The sequence below is a fragment of the Nycticebus coucang genome, chromosome 4 (assembly GCF_027406575.1).
Source record: "Nycticebus coucang isolate mNycCou1 chromosome 4, mNycCou1.pri, whole genome shotgun sequence".
Classification (NCBI taxonomy): domain Eukaryota; kingdom Metazoa; phylum Chordata; class Mammalia; order Primates; family Lorisidae; genus Nycticebus; species Nycticebus coucang.
Genome location: NC_069783.1, coordinates 52260416 through 52279370, shown reverse-complemented (window position 1 = coordinate 52279370; position 18955 = coordinate 52260416). Strand labels below are relative to the sequence as shown.

The window sequence follows — 18955 nt, the reverse complement described above, 5'->3', positions numbered from 1 at the left end:
TTTGCAATAGGTAGGGAAATAAGCTTAGTCATGTAAGTTTTAAAATTGTATTTTTATAGCAATAGTGTTAATTTTGTGTAAGAATGTCATATAAAAAGATTTCATCACTTGGGCGGCACCTGTGGCTCAGTGAGTAGGGCGCCGGCCCCATATACCAAGAGTGGTGAGTTCAAACCCGGCCCTGGCCAAACTGCAACAACAACAAAAAAATAGCTGGGTGTTGTGGTGGGCGCCTATAGTCCCAGCTACTCGGGAGGCTGAGGTAAGAGAATCGCCTAAGCCCAAGAGCTGGAGGTTGCTGTGAGCTGTGAGCTGTGATGCTACGGCACTCTACCGAGGGCAACAAAGTGAGACTCTATCTCTAAAAAAGAAAAAAAAAAAGATTCCATCACTTATCTGACTTTAGGTATTAATGACTGAAAGACTTTTTTTTCTTATTTGCACATTTTCTGGTATTTCTTTGAAATCTACAAATTTAGTACTTGTGGCCTTTCTTGCGCTAGTGGCCTGTTGTATTCTAATATGCTTTTATCTGCTCTATAAATTGTGCAATTAATATCAAAAGGTGATACGTTTTTATTATTTTACTCAACTCATTCAACTTCTTAGCTCAGCCTTAGTGTTCTGAAACATTTGCAAGGACAAACTTCCATTTGAAGCAGCGACCTTTAGCTCTTCTCAGTACTCTCCGGCATGATGGAAAGGATCTGTAGGCAGATCCTACAGAAAAAGCAGTCTTTTTCCTTGGGCCTAAAAAGTTAACGGCTGTATTGACATGAAATCCATCTTTCAGTGGCAGCTTAGTAATTCAACTCAAATGAGGAAATATAAGGAAAAGACTCTGCCAGTTGGAATGGGGAAGGAGAAGGGAAGTTAAGAAATTTCAGGATAGATTGAACAAATATTAAAGCCTTTTATGTATGACTGTTGTTGGGACTCAGAAAACAATACTCCAAAATGAAGGTCCCAGAAATGGCCCCAGGAGCAAAAGTTTTTTTTTTGACTGTTTGCTACTCTCCTATCTGAGCTCCGTTGGGTAGCTACAGAAAATAGAATCCTCCTCCCTCAAAGCAGGTCATAGAAACCGAACCTATTTTCTCCTAAATCAGCCATAAAGTTTAAAAATATTGCCCTTACACCCCGCCCCACCACGTTTCTATGTAAAAACTGACCAGAAAGAAATGATCTGACTTACGTTATTGTTTATTTTTAGAGACAAGAATCTTGCTGTGTTGCCCAGGCTGATCTTGAACTCCTGGGCACAAGCAGTCCTCCCACTTCAGCCTCCCAGGTAGCTGGGATTATAGGCATGTACCACTCCACCTAGATTTAAAAAAGAAATTTTTTTATGACCTACTTTATTTGACTGTACATCATAAGACCCTCATTCCAGATAGGGTCCTGCCATACCCAAAAGGAAGAAATGAGTGCTCAGAGAGGCCAAGAGGAATCTAGCCAGACAGACTTTGCTGTGTTTCCCTGCTCAGTCTTTTAGCATTAGATCATAGATTTTTGTCCAATCACATTTCTATATGGTGGTTCATATTTTGTTTAACCTAAACATAAAAATGGACAATTTCCCCAAAGTCTTTGGGTCTTCATTGTGAAGGCTTCCATGTATATGTTAATAATACATTAGTATGCAGTTTCTCCTGTTAATCTTCCTTTTGTGAATTGATTTTTTTTTTTTTTTTAAAGACAGAGTCTCACTTTATCACCCTCGGTAGAGTGCTGTAATGTCACAGCTCACAGCAACCTCCAGCTGTTGGGCTTAGGTGATTCTCTTGCCTCAACCTCCCGAGTAGCTGGGACTACAGGGGCCCATCACAGTGCCTGGCTATTTTTTTGTTGCAGTTTGGCTGGGTCCGGGTTTGAACCTACCCTCTTTGGCATATGGGGCCAGCACCCTACTGACTGAGCCACAGGCGCCGCCCGTGAATTGATTTTTTTCAGTGGATCTTAAGAGAGCAAAGGGAAAACTTTCCCTTGCCCCCTGCACTATAGAAGGAGATCATGGCGTAGCTGACCTGATTTTATCTGTTTTTCTGATTGCTATTGCCATGAATTTTATAGAACTTACTATGTCCATTCTACTTATCAAGTCTATATATCATATATATCGTATATCTGACAAAACCTAATATATGCATTTAGTTTACAGCCCATGGCTGAGAGCCATTCAGTACTGTTTATATTTGCCTTTATAATTCAGCTAATAAGTTGGTTAGATAGTTTATTGAATTAAACATAGAATGCTCAAGGTGGGGTGGCGCCTCTGGCTCAGTGAGTGGGGCGCCGGCCCCATATGCCGAGGGTGGTGGGTTCAAATCCAGCCCCGGCCAAACTGCAACAAAAAAATAGCTGGGCGTTGGGGCGGGCGCCTGTAGTCCCAGCTGCTCGGGAGGCTGAGGCAAGAGAATCGTGTAAGCCCAAGAGTTAGACGTTGCTATAAGCCGTGTGACGTCATGGCACTCTACCTGAGGGCGATACAGTGAGACTCTGTCTCTACAAAAAAAAAAAAAAAGAATGCTCAAGATGTTTGCCCATTTCTATTTGTTTAAAATAAATCCTGTTTTCATGTTGAATTTTCTCTCACAGTGATTCTTTTATGTGGGTACAGTTTTTCTGCACAGTTTTGAACTTGGAAGAGCAGAATGGTAGAGAACGCACAAACCCAAATCAAGGTCTAACAATTGCATTTTAATTTTTCAATCTCTCTTCTTTCTCAGTATTTTATGTTTGTTGTTTATATAATGTGCCACCTCATTATGTAATGAATTCTTGATATTTATATAAGGAAGGTAGTCTTTTTTGTTGTTTAATCTCTGAGATTTACCAATTTGATATCAGGGCTTAAAAGAGAATATATTGAAGTGTTAAGAGAAATATATATACATATATATGTCCATGTAATTTATATTTTAATCATAGATTATCTAAGCCAGAGGATTTTCTATGTGCTCAGTGACATGTTGTAATCAAGGTAATCTTGAGCCCTGAAGTTGCTTGCATTGCTGAGGAATGCACATGTATTTGAGATCTTATTTTAGTTTGTTTTTTTCTTTTTCGAGACAGTCTTACTCTGTGGCCCTCGGTAGAGTGCCGTCGTGTCACAGCTCACAGCAACCTCAAACTCTTGGGCTTAAGCCATTCCCTTATCTCAGCCTCCCAAATAGTTGGGACTACAGGCACCCCCCACAATGCCTGACTATTTTTTGGTTGTAGTTGTCATTGTTGTTTGGAGGGCCCAGGCTGGATTCGAACCCTCCAGCTCCGGTGTATGTGGCTGGTGCCCTAACCGCTTGAGGTCTTATTAATAACCTTTCCAGAAGCTCAGATTAGGCTGACAAAGTTCTGTGATTCTTCAGTTTATTTTGTATTTATTATTATTTATATAAATGGTAGTTTTTAAAAATTTATTATTACGTCATAGCTGTGTATATTAATGCAATCAAACCATAGCTGTGTACATTAATGCAATCATGGGGCACCATACACTGGTTTTATAGACCATTTGACATATTTTCATCACACTGGTTAACCTAGCCTTCCTGGCATTTTCTTAGTTATTGTGTTGAGACATTTATATTCTACATTTACTAAGTTTCACATGTACCCTTGTAAGCTGCACCATAGATGTGCTCCTACCAATCACCCTCCCTCTGCCCATCCTCCCCCCCATCCTTCTCCCCCTTTCTCATATTCTTAGGTTATAATTGGGTTATAGCTTTCTTATGAAAGCCATAAATTAGTTTCATAGTAGGGCTGAGTACACTGGATACTTTTTCTTGCATTGAGATACTTTACCAAGAAGAATATGTTCCAGCTCCATCCATTTAAACATGAAAGAGGTAAAGTCTCCATCTTTCTTTAAGGCTATATAATATTCCATGGTGTACATATACCACAATTTATTAATCTGTTCGTGAATCGATGGGCACTTGGGTTTTTCCATGACTTAGCAATTATGAATTGGGCTGCAATAAACATTCTGGTACAAATATCTTTGTTATAATGTGATTTTTGGTCTTCTGGGTATATACCTAGTAGAGGAATTGTAGGATTGAATGACAGGTCTATTTTTAGATCTCTAAGTGTTCTCCAAACATCTTTCCAAAAGGAACGTATTAATTTGCCTTCCCACCAGCAGTGTAGAAGTGTTCTCTTTTCTCCACATCCACGCCAACATCTCTGGTCTTGGGATTTTGTGATATGGGCTAATCTTTACTGGATTTAGATAATATCTCAAAGTAGTTTTGATTTGCATTTCCCTGATGATTAAGGATGATGAGCATTTTTGCATATGTCTGTAGGCCATGCGCCTGTCTTCTTCAGAGAAGTTTCTCTTCAAGTCGCTTGCCCAGCCTGCGATGGGATCACTTATTCTTTTCTTGCTTATACATTTGAGTTCTCTGTGGATTCTGGTTATTAAACCTTTGTCGGAGACATAACCTGCAAATATCTTCTCCCATTCTGAGGGCTGTCTGCTTGCTCTACTCACTGTGTTCTTGGCTGTGCAGAAGCTTTTTAGTTTGATCAGGTCCCAGTAGTGTATTTTTGAAGCTGCTTCAATTGCCTGGGGTAACTGGTAGTTTTTTTTGGAAAAAGTTCTCTGTGATAGCATTAGAAAGTTTCACAAGCCTTTGGAGAGTGTGTTCTTGATCTTCTAACACAAGGAGTGTACATAATTGGAAGTTTACAGCTTTTTTTCTAAAGCATGTTTTGTATGATTTCAATTCTATAGATTTGTTAATAGATATTATAGGGGATAAAAGGAGTTGTAGTTAAGCAAGTTTGGTAAACACAGGGTTAAACAATGTTAAATAAGTTTCTTTCCTGGAAATCTTCAATTTTTGACACAGTTTGTTTTATGGAAGCATGCTTTTGTCAGTTCCTAAGAGGGGAATGGATCTCAGATCTATAAAGGTTTGAAAAGTCCAGAAACGTAAGGTGAACTTATATTTACAATATATATGACATTGTTCCTGTGTTCCCAGACTTTTCGGGCATTTTATACCCTTGTTTATTATGCTTTTTTAAGATCAATGATTGGATCCATTGCTTTAAGTCTAAAGGTACTTTTTCTGAAAGGTATTGGGAGGTTGAAGAAAAACACTGACCATACAATTTGAAAATATAACATACTGTTTAAAAATACATTCCTCATGTATTTCTCTTCGCTAGGCTTACTGTATACTATATAAGGTTTCTCAAAGTTTTTCATTAGAGAGCCTTTTGTATTTGGATCACTTTCAGAGGCTAAAGATCCATACAGCCTACTTTGGGAAACATTAGGTCTAACCTTAAAAGTCTTTAGTTTGACTATTTCATGAAGTGTTCAGTTTTCATAATAGAGAAGAGATATTTCAGAAATTTACTGTGCCGTATATTCACTGTTAGATTTTGGTTCAATATTATTATCCTAATTGCACCAATTACTAGCTCTGTGCCTAAGCTTCAGCTTTTGCATTTAGAATGAAGATAGTAATAGAACTTCCATCTCAGGGTTGTTGTGAAGACAAAGGCAAATTTTGCATGTACCTTAACATAGTATCCAGTACAGAATAAATACTCAGTAAAGCTTGTTATTGTAGGTAATTGTACTTTTGCATGTCCCACTCATACTTCAGAAAGCGTTTGCTTTATCTTTGGACCTTACTTTTAAAATTGTCTTAGCATGAACCACATGTGTAGGTGATATGTAGAAATTTAAATAAGAAAGCTTCTTGTTTTTGTAGTTTTGTGGTTTTTTTCTAAATAGGAAATGGCTGGGGAAACTATTTGTAGAGGGTATTTATGAGATGTCAGTGTACAAACTTGTGTTCCGTAGCAAAAGTATGTTCTAGACTGAGTCTTTAAGAATTAAAATATATACTGGTATAGTTAGGTTATTGATAGTTTCCAATGCTTGAGGGAAAAATTCAGATAGTCCCTGAATTACACATATGAATATACATGCCTGTAAAATTGCCAGGTTTCTTGAGAATTATGTATAATGTTTGTAATAAAGCGATGTCTTTAGCTTTTTCCCACAGTTGCCCTCTCTATTTATTGGAACCTGTTCTGCAGTTCATGTGTAGCTGTTTTGTTCAGTACCAGACTTAGCAAGTAATAACTGTACCAAAATAATGGGAACCTAGTAAAATAAGGTCAAAGTGGTTGAAATAAATTGGTGATAATTGTTTAGAACCGTCATTCAAAAGGATATCCTTGACTCAGTGCCCATAGCACAGTGGTTACCGTGCCAGCCACATGCACTGAGGCTGGCAGGTTCGAACGCAGCCCAGGCCAGCTAAACAAGAATGACAACTGCAACAAAAATATAGCCGGGGAGTAGGGCGCTGGCCCCATATACCGGAGGTGGCAGGTTCAAACCTGGTCCCGGCCAAAAACTACCCCCCACACAAAACAAACAAACAAAAAAAGGGCTTTATGCTGGGAGCCTGTAGTCCCAGCTACCTGGGAAGCTGAGGCAAGAGAATTGCTTAAGCCCCAGAGTTAGAGGTTGCTGTAAGCTGTGTGACGCCATGGCACTGTACCGGGGGCTACATAATGAGACTGTGTCTCAAAAAAAAAAAGGATATCCTTTAGCATTTTTTTTTTTTTTTGTGGTTTTTGGCCAGGGCTAGGTTTGAACCCACCACCTCCGGCATATGGGACTGGCGCCCTACTCCTTGAGCCACAGGCGCCACCCATCCTTTAGCATTTTTTATAGTGCAAAACTGCTGGCAACACATTTTCTCAGGTTTAGTCTATCTGAAAGCAACCAGAGGAAAAAAGATTGTTTTCAAAAACAATGATATGAAAGACAGTAGAATTCTTATCAGGAACAAATACCAAGATGGTAGGCAGGTAACAGTGTTATTAGTTTTTACAAAGAAGTCATAGATTTTTCTTTTCTAATTGGTATACAAGTAATAGTAAAGTGAGTAGTTTAATCTTAACTGAAGAAAAGAAGCACAAATTGGAGAAAAGTGAAATTTATTTATAGAGACAATAAATGAGTTACATGGCATTTTATGTAAGTGCTTTAAAGCCTTGATTTCAAGTTCTATGAGTCCTCAGAAGCAGGTGGTCTTACTTGACTGTGGTTTAAATATTTTATATTTGTTTATGTGAACTTTTGTGCCTTTTATGTTTTTAGATTGTATAATGTTAATGATTAATAAAATGTTTCTTTTTAGTTACAATTCTTTAAAATGATATTAATGTCAATTTCAAAGGGACAATAATTTTATCCTTGATATCTTCTTTTACAGTTGTCCATACAGTGAACATACATGTTTACTGTGCTTTATTATAGCTAAAATTATATCATGAATAGTTATTTTAAGTGTGGGTATATAATAGGGTTTTTTTTAAGTGTGGGTATATAATAGGGGGATTTTTGAGACAGAAAATAGCTTTTGATTAGTATATGATATTTTGTATTTACCTGTTTCTGTTGAACATTTAGGTCATTTCCCTCTTTTTAAAAGACTGTTATAGATAATATTATAGTTAACATATTTGTGCAAATAGAATATAGTTTCTTTAGAATTTTGTCTCTTGAATAAATTCATGAGATTTGTATTACTGAATCAAAGGCATCAGAACATTTTAACACTTATTTATATTTTTATATTTACATATTTAGGTATATTTAAATTTACATAAACATTAAGGTAAATAGATTTATATCTTACATTTTATTTTGGTTTACATGATATTTACTTTAAATTTTGACTACTTGAAAAGTTAAATAACTTTCTCAGCCTTACAGGACTAGCAAGTGGCTGAGCCAGCTGCTCCAACGGCTATAATAAAGCTTTATAACTTTGTAATGACACCCCTTTTGATACAATCTTGCTGATTAGCTTTCTCATTTAAGGGTTATACCTATTTTCAATCAGTTTCACCAAAATTTAACCAATATTTGATGATATATTTTTTAAAAAATTAATTTAATAGGAACCAAATAATTTAAAAGAATTTGATAAAAAAGATTAACATAGAGCTGTAATTAATATTTTGTTCATTAAAAGAGTTTATTAAGGGGCAGCACTTGTAGCTCAGTGGGTAGGGCACAGGCTGGCAGGTTCAAACCCGGCCTGGGCCAGCTAAAACAATAATGACACCTGTAACAACAACAACAACAACAACAAAAAGAAGTAGCCAGGTGTTGTGGCGGGCGCCTGTGGTCCCAGCTACCTGGGAGGCTGAGGCAAGAGAATCGCTTAAGCCCAGGAGTTTGAGGTTGCTGTGAGCTGTGATGCAACGGCACTCTACCCAGGGTGACAGCTTGAGACTCTGTCTCTAAAAAAACAAAAAAAGAGTTTTATAATATGATTTTTTTGCCCTTGGAAATTTGGACATAAGAAAGAAATTGGCCAAGACTATTGCTAGAGGAAACGATATCTCAGAGATTCCTAGAGTGAATCAATTAGAGACTAATCACATTGTTAATAATAATAAACTTTGTTATGCAGATATTTTGTATTAGAGATAACTTAATTGCACAAAAATAAAACAATTTGAATATAATTTTCTATTTGTCAATAATTTTTAAAATTACATATGTAAGATGAGTGTTTTAAATTATAAGGGTAATACCTAGTCACATTTGAAAATTTAGTAATAAAACCATGCTGGAGGGTATAAAAAGTAAAAGTTCCTGTCCCCCAATCTCAATCTACTAGATTTGTAAGAACCTCTCACCATCCCATCTGCCATTCTTATTTCCTAGCTGTAATTGCTATTAACAATTTGTAAGAGTATTTTATGTAAAAGTCTAATGTCTTTTTAAATTTTTATTTTTTGTGTTGGAGCTGTGAGTTCTTTGGAATTGTGAATATTCTTTTGAAATATGGAGCTCAGCTAAATGAACTTCATTTGGCATACTGCCTGAAATATGAGAAGTTTTCAGTATTTCGCTACTTTCTGAAGAAAGGTTGCTCATTGACATCGTGGAACCATATATCTGAATTTATAAATCATGCAATTAAAGCACAAACAAAATATAAGGAATGGTTGCCACATCTCCTGCTTGCTGGATTTGACCCGCTGACTCTACTATGCAGTTCTTGGTAAGATATCCTACCATAGTCGGGATTACCCTTTCTGAGTGAATATACTACCTTTCATTTCCCCCATTTTCTTGAGATCCCTGTGTTGAGAGGAGGGTTTACCTGTAACTGTGTGTGTGCGTGTGTGTGTATTTTGATGGCGATGGCTGGATTGGGGTGAAGGAGTTGGGGGCTGCTACTGATAAGGTTGAATTCAAGCACAGAGACCTAGAAAAAGGTAAGAGGTAACTAAGGGAGATAGGAGGGGATAGATGTCATTGAACTCTTCTGAGAGAAGTATTTCTTTTACATTAGGCCAACTTTCATGCTCCTCTTAAAACACCCATGACAGAAGAAAGAATGGTCGTAGCTGCTTTGGAGGTTTCTGTTATCTGTTCCTCAGCCAACCAGATTGAATATTCCTGCCCTGCTGCATCTTGTCTATTTGAAATTTGTCTCTGTTAATGAATACTGATTTCTGAAGTGTCTGAGAATATAGCTTCTTTACTTCACGTAGTATTCACAGAAGGACAGTGCTCTGCAAGTGATTATATGAATGTTGAGTCAGGGTTTTTCCTGGGCAAGAAGAGGAAGACTGTTTTTACCAGCTTCCAGTCTTCGCAGAAATTGTTAGTGTCCTGAGATGGGCAGTTGTAGGATGGTGAGAGGCCTCTTTTGGCCTGATAAGGCAAATGAGAAAGTAAAATGGAAGTCTTTAGGATAGTGGAGAATGTGTTATTTCATAGAATATCAGTAAAACCTCTAGAAGTCTTTATTTTTGTGCTTCATCTCTTCACTCCAAGTGGTACCTGTTTCTAAGACACTCACTTTCTTCTCAGCCACCCTTCTGTGTTTTTCAAATGAAGCTATTAAGTTGGACTCCATATGACTTGTCCAGAACTATCAGCCTTCAGACTGCTTTCTGGTTTCTAATTTATTTATTACTTTAACCAAAACTCAGAAGACTGCCTGGCACTTACTGTTGTGGTTTGAACTTGTCCTCTAAATTTGTTGGGTTAGAAACTTAATTTCAAAGTTCAGACGGAGCTTTTGTGAGGTAGTTAGATAGGGTCATCAGGCTGATGAAACTGGTGACTTTATACAAAGTGGAAGAGACCTGAGCTGGCCCAGTTTTTGTGTTCTTGCCATGTGATGCCCCTACCGCCATGTAGTGACAGCAAGAACGGCCTTACCAGACAGGCTCCTTGAGCTTGGATTTCCCAGCCTCTAGAACTGTTAGAAATAAGTTTCTTTTCGGGCGGCGCCTGTGGCTCAGTCAGTAAGGCGCCGGCCCCATATACCGAGGGTGGTGGGTTCAAACCCAGCCCCGGCTGAACTGCAACCAAAAAAAAAAAAATAGCTGGGCGTTGCAGTGGGCGCCTGTAGTCCCAGCTACTCGGGAGGCTGAGGCAAGAGAATCGCTTAAGCCCAGGAGTTGGAGGTTGCTGTGAGCTGTGTGATGCCACGGCACTCTACCGAGGGCCATAAAGTAAGACTCTGTCTCTACAAAAAAAAAAAAAAAAAAAAGAAAAGAAATAAATTTCTTTTCTTTTTTAATTACTCAGTCTCAGTTATTCATTTATAACAATAATTTTTCAGACCAAGACAGAAAAGTGGTACTGAAAAGTGCGGCTTTTGATAACAGTGATTAACTGAAAATCTGGAAGTGGCTTTGGAATGGGAAATGCACAGAAGCTGGAAAAGTTTGGAGAAGTCTAGAAAAAGCCTCTGTTGCAATAAACAGAGCATTTAGAGTGATTCTGCTGAGTGTTCCTAAAATGAGAAGACTAGGAAAGTCTGAATCTTCTTAAAGATTATTTAAGTGACCAAAATGTTGATAGAAATATGGACAGTAAAGGCCATTCTGACAGTGTCTCAGATGGAAATGAAGAATATCTTGTGGAAAGATGCAGTAAAGGCCATCCTTGTTACGAACTGGCATAGAAATGTGCCTGAGGGCTTTATGGAAAGTTGAACATAAGAGCCATGAATATAAGATATCTGGGGAAGAAATGTCTAAGTAGAAATAGAGCAAACAGAGTAGAGCAAAGGGATGACTTCAAGACAGAATTTATAATTAGAAGGGAAGCAGAGTGGGAAAATTTGAAAAGTCCTCAGCCTGGCTATATGGTAGAGAATAAAGGACTGTTTCCAGGAGGTGCATAAAAATAGATGTTGCCTCCCTTGGTCAGAAGTGATGCCTGAGTCCTGTCCCTCAGATTCTCAGAAGGAATTTGAGCTAAAGTGTGCCTTGAGTCTCACCCCCCTTAGATACCAAAATCCACAGATGCTCAAATCCTTCATGTAAAATGGCATATTATTTGTATATAAACTATTCATATCATCTTCAATACTTTACTTATAGTACCTAATGTGCACTAACGCTATGTAAATGTTATCCTGTAGTTTTAAATGTGTATTATAATTATTTTTATTTAGTATTTTTGATGTACTGTTGGTTGAATCTGGATCCAGAAGGCCAACTGTAGTTTTATCATTTAATTTCAGATACTTTAATCCCTTGCCTAACCTTAGGGATTTGTGCTATCTTTTCGTGCTTTTTCCTGCTCCCTAAATTAGGAAAATCTTAAACAGGGAAAAACAAAAATTAAACATTGCCTCTTTTCCTTCCCCCCACCCCTAGCTGCTTGATAAGACTGCTAGTAGGAAGTGGGATTTATTTAGTTTTTTCTTTAGAAGGCTTTTAAAAGTATATCCTGTTTCTCCAGATCTGATACAGCCTCTATCCCTCTAGATATATTGAGAATTTTTATGGTAATAAACTGTGGTATGTATGCTATATTTATTGGATATTTGTAACAGAAAAGAGTTAAGAACTAGTAAATTACAGATTATTTTGAAGTAAGTTATAAAACTTCCATTTTTCTGAACTGAGAATGCTAATTGCAATATATTTTACTCCTAAGGAGTAACTTTAGTCACTTTATATTCATTAAAAAAAATACATAGTATGATGGAAATTTTCACTCTAGCAGTAAAAATGCTTAATGTCATAAAATTTTTGTTCACTGATCTTTTATTGAATGGGTAAAGCCAGTGTTCATACTGACTATGATAAATGTTTTGCCTTCTTTGATCAAATTTACATTCAAAGAACTGTTATAAAAAGATTCTCCTATAAAAATTCTAATATGTTGTTAAAATGGATTTTGGTTATTTCTTATTTATTTATTTATTTCTATGTAAGTCTGTTGCTTAATCTTTGTCATGTAAATTATAAATGTCTTTCCTAGGTATTGCTTGCCTTAGTCTTAAAATGTATCTGGCTGAATAATTGCCTGTCACAGTATAATCCACAAAAGTTGAAATATTTTTCAACTTTAAATGCAAGACTAAGTCCTCTCCTGCCCTCCTTCCCATGTAATAGGAGAATAATAGGACATAAATGTCCATCTGTGCATTTAGTTGATTAACTGTCACTTGTTTTTGATTGTACAACTGCTCTGTGCAATGTAGAGGTCAATGTGATATACTAGTAACAATACATTTTTAGTGGCATTATCAGTATTGGTAAAATAAATTCACCATTATATTAACTAAAGCTGTGCAAACAGATTTACTTCTCACGTGTATGTTCAGATAACTGCATAAAAATGACTTGTGTTTGGTCATAGTAAAACTTAAAGCACATTAGGGCAGAAAAGTGAAGCCATTAAAAAAGAAATAATGAACTAGAACCAAGTAACCTTCAGTGTGGGACTCCTAGAAAGCTGACATTGTTTGTCTTTGGATATGTTTTATCCTTTCATTTAGTCTCAATATTTCCTGATAAGTTGTGATTTTGCTGTGAGTTGACTGGGAAGTAAAATATTTAACCAAGGCATTTGTGCTATACTTTAAGTTCTTCCCTTAATATGTATGCATATTGGAGAATTAAGAATTTGAAAAATGATTTTCATAATTTCTAATCAGTCATTTCAAGAATACTTTAACTCTGAATTACTAGAAATAGGTTGTCTTTGAGATGATAAGTTTAAAGTAGTATTCAGTTTATTTCCTTTCCTTCTATTTCTTTTCCTTCTTGTTGCTCAGTAATATCTCTAAAAAGAGGACCTTGAAAAGAATTTTTTCTTTTGTAGTAATCACCACAGGCTGTAATAATTTTGTTTTTCTTCAAACATTGTGATGGTAGGGTGGTATCTAATTGAGTATGGTATGGGTAATCTTGTTAAAATTTAGAGTTCTCTTTAAACTTGACAAAATTTTATGTCTATGTTTTGATACTCCTTAAAATGTAGTACTGAAGTTTTCAAATCAGTTCTAGTAATCTCAGTTACGTATCTACTATATAACATTTTATAGTATTAAAAGTATATTTACTATATTACTATCTTATTTTTATGAATAGTTTCCTGCAATGGTCAGGTTATGTATTGCTCTCATTTTAGAGTTCAGGTGCTGTGGCTTGAAGAATTCAGGCAAAGTAGTCTAGGTATTATTTGCAGTCAGGACATTTCATAAACTAGTGCTCTTTCCATTAGGTTTCAAATGCTTATAAGATTTGGATTAGCCGCTTGGGTGGATTGGTAGGGAATCTGATGTTATTTTGAAGGAACAGAGGAGGAACTATGTCTGGAACCTCTTTCAGTCTTCGATGATGAATTTATTCTGATGTATCCTTTAGGTTTGAATCTATAATGGAGATGGTTCTTAGAGTAGAATAGCTATATTTCCCTGGAAGTTGGGCAGAAACAAGCTATGTCTTGTACATTCAGTTTAGGAATAGTTTGGGGTGTTTGCCTTTTAATATTATTAAATTATGTGTCTGGAAGGATGGTAATCTGCATTTGGTGAGATGGTCCAAGTGGGAGGAGATAATGGCAGTTCCACTGGTAATATTGGTGCTGTTTCCAATGAGAAGGAAACTTCCTCCTCTCTCTGAGAGTAGAAATTCCTCGTGGCAGCTTTTGGACAGTTACACACACAGTTCAGTTAGTGGGAACCTATAGGTTATTCATATGCACTGAAAATGCCTCTGGTCACATAAATACTTTCTGTGCTCTGGTTTTTCTGTCTTTCTCATTAAGATTTTATAAGAATAGGTATGTGGTGTTTTGTTTTCAGGATGAATCCTTGAGATTTTTTATATCTAATGACTTGTTAACATCTTGCCAATGTAGGATTGACTCAGTCAGCGATGACACCCTTATCTTTACTTTGGAGTTTACTAATTGGAAAAGACTTCCGCCAGCTATTGAAAAGATGCTCTCTGCTCGTGCTTCAAACTCCTCTTGGACTCTACAACAACATATTGGTAAGAAAGAATAATTTTCTTTCTTTCTTTTCTTTTTCTTTTCTTTTTTTTTTTTTTTGATGAGTTAAGTAGAAATTTTATTTCCAAGCTCTTCAAAGATTATTACAAACACAAATAATGTATCCTTCTAAGAGTGTTCCAATTAAATCAAAGGCACATCATAAAGTAAAGTACTAGTGTCATTATGAATTCTTTTAAGTTGTAATATTTTCAAATTATGTTATTTTTAACCATTTACAAAGTTCTGTAGGTCACATTTTAAATGTGTTTAAAGATATGAAATAATGTAAAAATTTTTTTCACATACAATTACAAAGTAGACGAACATAAGAATACAAAGGCTGATTCTGCTTCTTAGACAGGGGCAAACTAAAATACAACGTTCATCTTTCCAAACAGGTTTGCTAAGAAACAGCTCTCGTGTTTAGCGTTAAAAATAAAACAATCTTCTCATTTAGAAAAATTAAGACATCTTTTGATTCGTAAAGCCTGTTCTTCTCCCCCAATTGTAACTTTCTTGTTCATTTAGAAATTGTAAATTCATGAGAAAAGAGTAAATTTTGTTATGATATAAAAATCCTTGTCAGGAAAAACCATTACAAATATTTGATTTTTTTTTTTTAACAAACAAAAATGTTTTCCTTCCTAAAATGTAAACATCCAGTAAATAAAATAGACCTAATATTCCAGGCATAGCAACAGCAGTAATTTACTTATGAAAGATGTCTGTTTGGTATATCTAGTGGTAAGGTTTTGTCTTAAGTATAAAGTACTTCACAAAAAAATTCAGGCTATTATTATTTAAAACTCTATTCCTTCACTATTCCAGTTTCTTTATTTGTAGTAGAAACTCATCAATTCCTGTGGGATTTTTGGCTATGGGACCTGGCCACCGGAAAGGACTAAAATATCTAAAAGTCATTGGCTGGGGAAAGTGTTTTCTTGAGACTTGGAGGCAGTCATTCATCACTTTGTACTTGAAGGCATTCCTCAGAGAACTTCTTCCCTAGGGTAAAGCACAGGACCTGGGCTCCCGGAAGGGGTTGCTTCCAACTGGAACGCCCACCAGCAGGGCATCCTTGCAGGCATTCTGCATGCAGTACTGCTGAAGCTCTGCGGCTGCCTGAGAGACCTTGATGCGCTCCACGCCAGCCTCCAGCTTGAGCTGCTCCACCAGGCGCTGCAGGGCGCTCGCGCTGGCCCCGGAGGACATGGCGGCGGCGCTGGGCTCCAAGGGCTCTCTTTCTTTTCTTTTTTAATTGAGACAGAGTCTCAGTCTGTCATCCTTAGTTGAGTACTGTGGTGTCACAGCTGATAGCAACCTCAAATTCTTGGCCTCAAGCAGTTCTCTTGCCTCAGCCTCCCAAGTAGCTGGGACTACAGGCACCCTCCACAATGCCTGCCTGTTTTTTGTCATTGGTTGTTGTAGTTGTCATTGTTGTTTAGCAGGCCTGCGCCGGGTTCCAACCCGATAGCCTGAGTGTATGTGACTGGCACCCTAACCATTGAGCTACAGGCACAGAACCAAGAAAGAATAAATTTCAAACACACTTAACTACTTTTCCTTCTTTTCTCCAACTGTGTTGTAATTTTAAGTGAAAAGATTCATTGGAAAACACATGTCAATTTGGACATAATTTGCATTTTTTTCAAATGCGAAAAAATGGAGGAGGAGAGGGATAGTAATTTCCTTCAGTGGAAATCATATCTGACTTTATAAGTTAGCCTAAGGAACAAATTAAGAAAAGCAGATGTTTACCGGTATTTTTCTTTTATTTTAATAACTATTATATAAATAAAAGTGGATTCTAAAAATCTGCTTATTAAATATTTAGTTCGTAGTCAGCACAATGCTATACTTAATTTTCCTCTTTAGAATCTGTGTGGTTTTATGTTCTCTTTGTAATATTTTATTACCTTTAAAAGGAAATGTTGCCATACTTTATACATGTCCTTATTGAATGTATGCCAGTCTTTTGGTATGATATAATTGTGGAGGTGAGCTGGGTGGAAATTCTATGAATTAATTCTTCTTTTTTTTTTTAAAGACAGAGTTTGGGCTGGAGTGCAATGGCCTCAGTCTATCTTATAGCAACCTCCAAGTCCTGGGCTGAAACAATTTTCCTGCCTCAGCCTTCTGAATATCTGGGACTACAGGCATGTGCCACTTCACCTAGCTAATTTTTCTATTTTTAGTATAGACGGGGCCTTGCTTTGCTCAGGCTGGTCTTGAACTCCTGACCCCAGGTGATACTCCCAACTCAGTCTCCTGGAGTGCTAGGATTATAGGGATGAGCCACTGTGCCCAGTCTGATTGATATTTTTGTCTTGCTTTGTTTTATTTTATTTTGTTTGATTAGTATTTTAAAATGCTGTTACAAAAAAATTTTTCAACGTCTGCTTATTAAAATTTTTTTAAGCTGATTGAAACAATTAAAGAACACAGCAGTGGAGAAGATTTCACACAAGGAAACTGGCTTAAACATAATATATACCAAGCATTTGTATGTAATTATTCAGATTTATTTTGCTTTCAGTATATTTTGTTAACCAAATTGTGTCTGAAGTTATAAAAAATGTTTCTTAACTGTTATTTTACATGAAATGTAACTCTACATAAAACATTTAAAATATGTTTTTAACAAACATGCATATGTAGAAATGCCCTATAATTTCTTAGAAAAGTACATTCAAATTTTTTCAATCAAAACCAGATATTCAGGAAAATATACTCTTGCATCGAGGTGTATTCAAACTCTTAGGTTTCTGTTGAAGAAAAGTATAGTCTGTTTGAAGTCTTTGAGCCTTCTAGTACAGAACTTCTTTAATGATTAATGTTGGAAGATTCACTGCCTGTAATTCTTAATGTTGAGAATTGCATTTTCTTTTACTAATTATGATCTGTGGCAGTAGAGAACAAATATCTATTCAGAACAGATAGAATATGGAACAATGGATTTGGGAATGAAGAGTCAAAAGAAAGAACATATGCCAATTGGGAAAATTATTGCAGCGGATCAATTAGTAAAGATATGTGAGAGTTTACTCTGAAGACCTTAACATATGGCAAGTTTGTCCAAATGAAGGTAAAAATTGTGCTGGAGTACATTACCCTGAAGTAGACTAAATCTATCAAGGGCTTATTGTTTAATTAGGCACTAGGTAGACCTTGTGTAAAGTAATAATCATCATTTCTTAAGAGGATTTTGTTTTGGCTGAAGATGTGCAAAAAATTTCCTCAGAGGTATTAATGTAGCTAAAATGCTTTTCTGGTCTATTTCTCTAGCCACAACCTCTTTTCTTGGTGCCAGTGCCATATATCCAACTGCCTTTTGGACATCTCTACTTAGTATCCCACAACTTGACATATACAAAATTGAACTTGTCGTTTTTTCTACAAATTCTTCTGTTCCTTTCTGTTATCTGGTTCAGGAAGTGAGGTGATTTGAGAGTGTTATTTGTAAAGAGAGTGGGTTAACCATGGTAGCTGTTTGTTATTTGTTTTAACCATAGCAGTGGTGTTTAGAGGGAGTGATTTTGCCCCCATGGGGACATTTGGCAATGTCTGCAAACATGTTTTGGTTGTTACAACTATTATGGATGCTATTACTATCTAGCATCTCTACTAGCGGGCAGAGGCCAGGGCTGGTGCTAAACGTTGTCCTACAAGGCACAGACAGCCTCCCACAACAAAGAACTATCTGGCTGCTAATGTCAATGGTGCCACGATAGAGAAATCCTGATCTGCAGTGACTCATGTATCGTCCTGTCTTGGGAAGGTTTTTGAACTTTGTTCTTTTGCAAACTACTTAGGAAAAGCTTGCATTCCTCCTCTTACTTACATTGGCCTCTCAGAGTATTCCCCAGTGTTTCCACTTCTGCGGATAGCAGGAGCCATTGTAATGCTGGAATTTTAGTAAAATTGGGAGGCAAACTTACTTGCCAAGTTTCAGATGGGGTTATGATTCTCTTCCTTTCTGCAATTCAGGGCTCTCTTAGGGCACCCTTTTTCTCTTTAATTTTCAGAATGCTCTATGTTGGTCCTCTGGACTCCCTCCTTTACCTGGATTTTGAGCTGCAGAATCTCTTCTAAGCAGAAGCATGGCCATGGTTTTAACAGCAATGGGAATAAGTCTACAAGGACAACTCTTGGATTGCCTCTCTGCACATGTGGCAGTCTTGCTTTCCAGTAACTTATTATGGTACTAACAACTGTTACCTTGTCAATATATTTCTTTCAAATTTTTAAAAAGCTACTTTATGAACCTCTGCCACTGTTTGTAAACCCCTAGAGAAATCTCAGCTCCAAGCTCCATTAAGTATGTGGTATCCGTCCTTGGAAAATATATTCTCTGTTTTTTTTCTGAGCACCACAATCCTGGAGGTGCCATGTACATAGTGAAAATTCTCCTTCCCTCTCCTTTTTCCTCTATAAGGAAGTAGCAACTTGCCATGATCATTTATAAACAAAAAAGAAACATTCTTTGCTCTTCATCTTTTAATCATTGAGTCAGATTTGTCTCCAAGAAGTTTTTCATATCAGAAAGGGAATGTATACCAAGTAAAATTTACTCAGTGGTCTCAGTTTTAGTAACATTCTTTTAATAATGTGCCTTATACATAACCTCTGAGAAAC

The 18955-nt window shown here is 36.6% G+C and overlaps 2 protein-coding genes across 7 annotated transcripts in view; one reads left to right on the top strand and one right to left on the bottom strand.

Moving 5' to 3' along the window:
- The window catches only part of ASB3 (ankyrin repeat and SOCS box containing 3), a 128667-nt gene that overhangs the window by 88504 nt on the left and 21208 nt on the right, over positions 1–18955 (top strand). For 4 of the 6 annotated variants that reach the window (XM_053589918.1, XM_053589914.1, XM_053589915.1 and 1 more), the window contains exons 8-9: positions 8808–9065; positions 14186–14319. In XM_053589918.1, the coding sequence (XP_053445893.1) occupies positions 8808–9065; positions 14186–14319 (392 nt within the window). Of the gene's footprint in view, positions 1–8807; positions 9066–14185; positions 14320–18345; positions 18516–18955 lie in introns of those variants that run through there. The other 2 variants (XM_053589919.1, XM_053589920.1) reach the window with 2 other exon arrangements.
- On the bottom strand, positions 15078–15550 carry LOC128584785 (guanine nucleotide-binding protein G(I)/G(S)/G(O) subunit gamma-10-like). Its single transcript, XM_053589928.1, has one exon. It carries the CDS (start codon positions 15530–15532, stop codon positions 15326–15328), a length of 207 nt encoding a protein of 68 aa, XP_053445903.1. The 5' UTR covers positions 15533–15550; the 3' UTR covers positions 15078–15325.

Bases quoted from the DNA above. Each gene is read 5' to 3' on its own strand.
- LOC128584785 (XM_053589928.1), bottom strand. From the start codon at position 15,532: ATGTCCTCCGGGGCCAGCGCGAGCGCCCTGCAGCGCCTGGTGGAGCAG.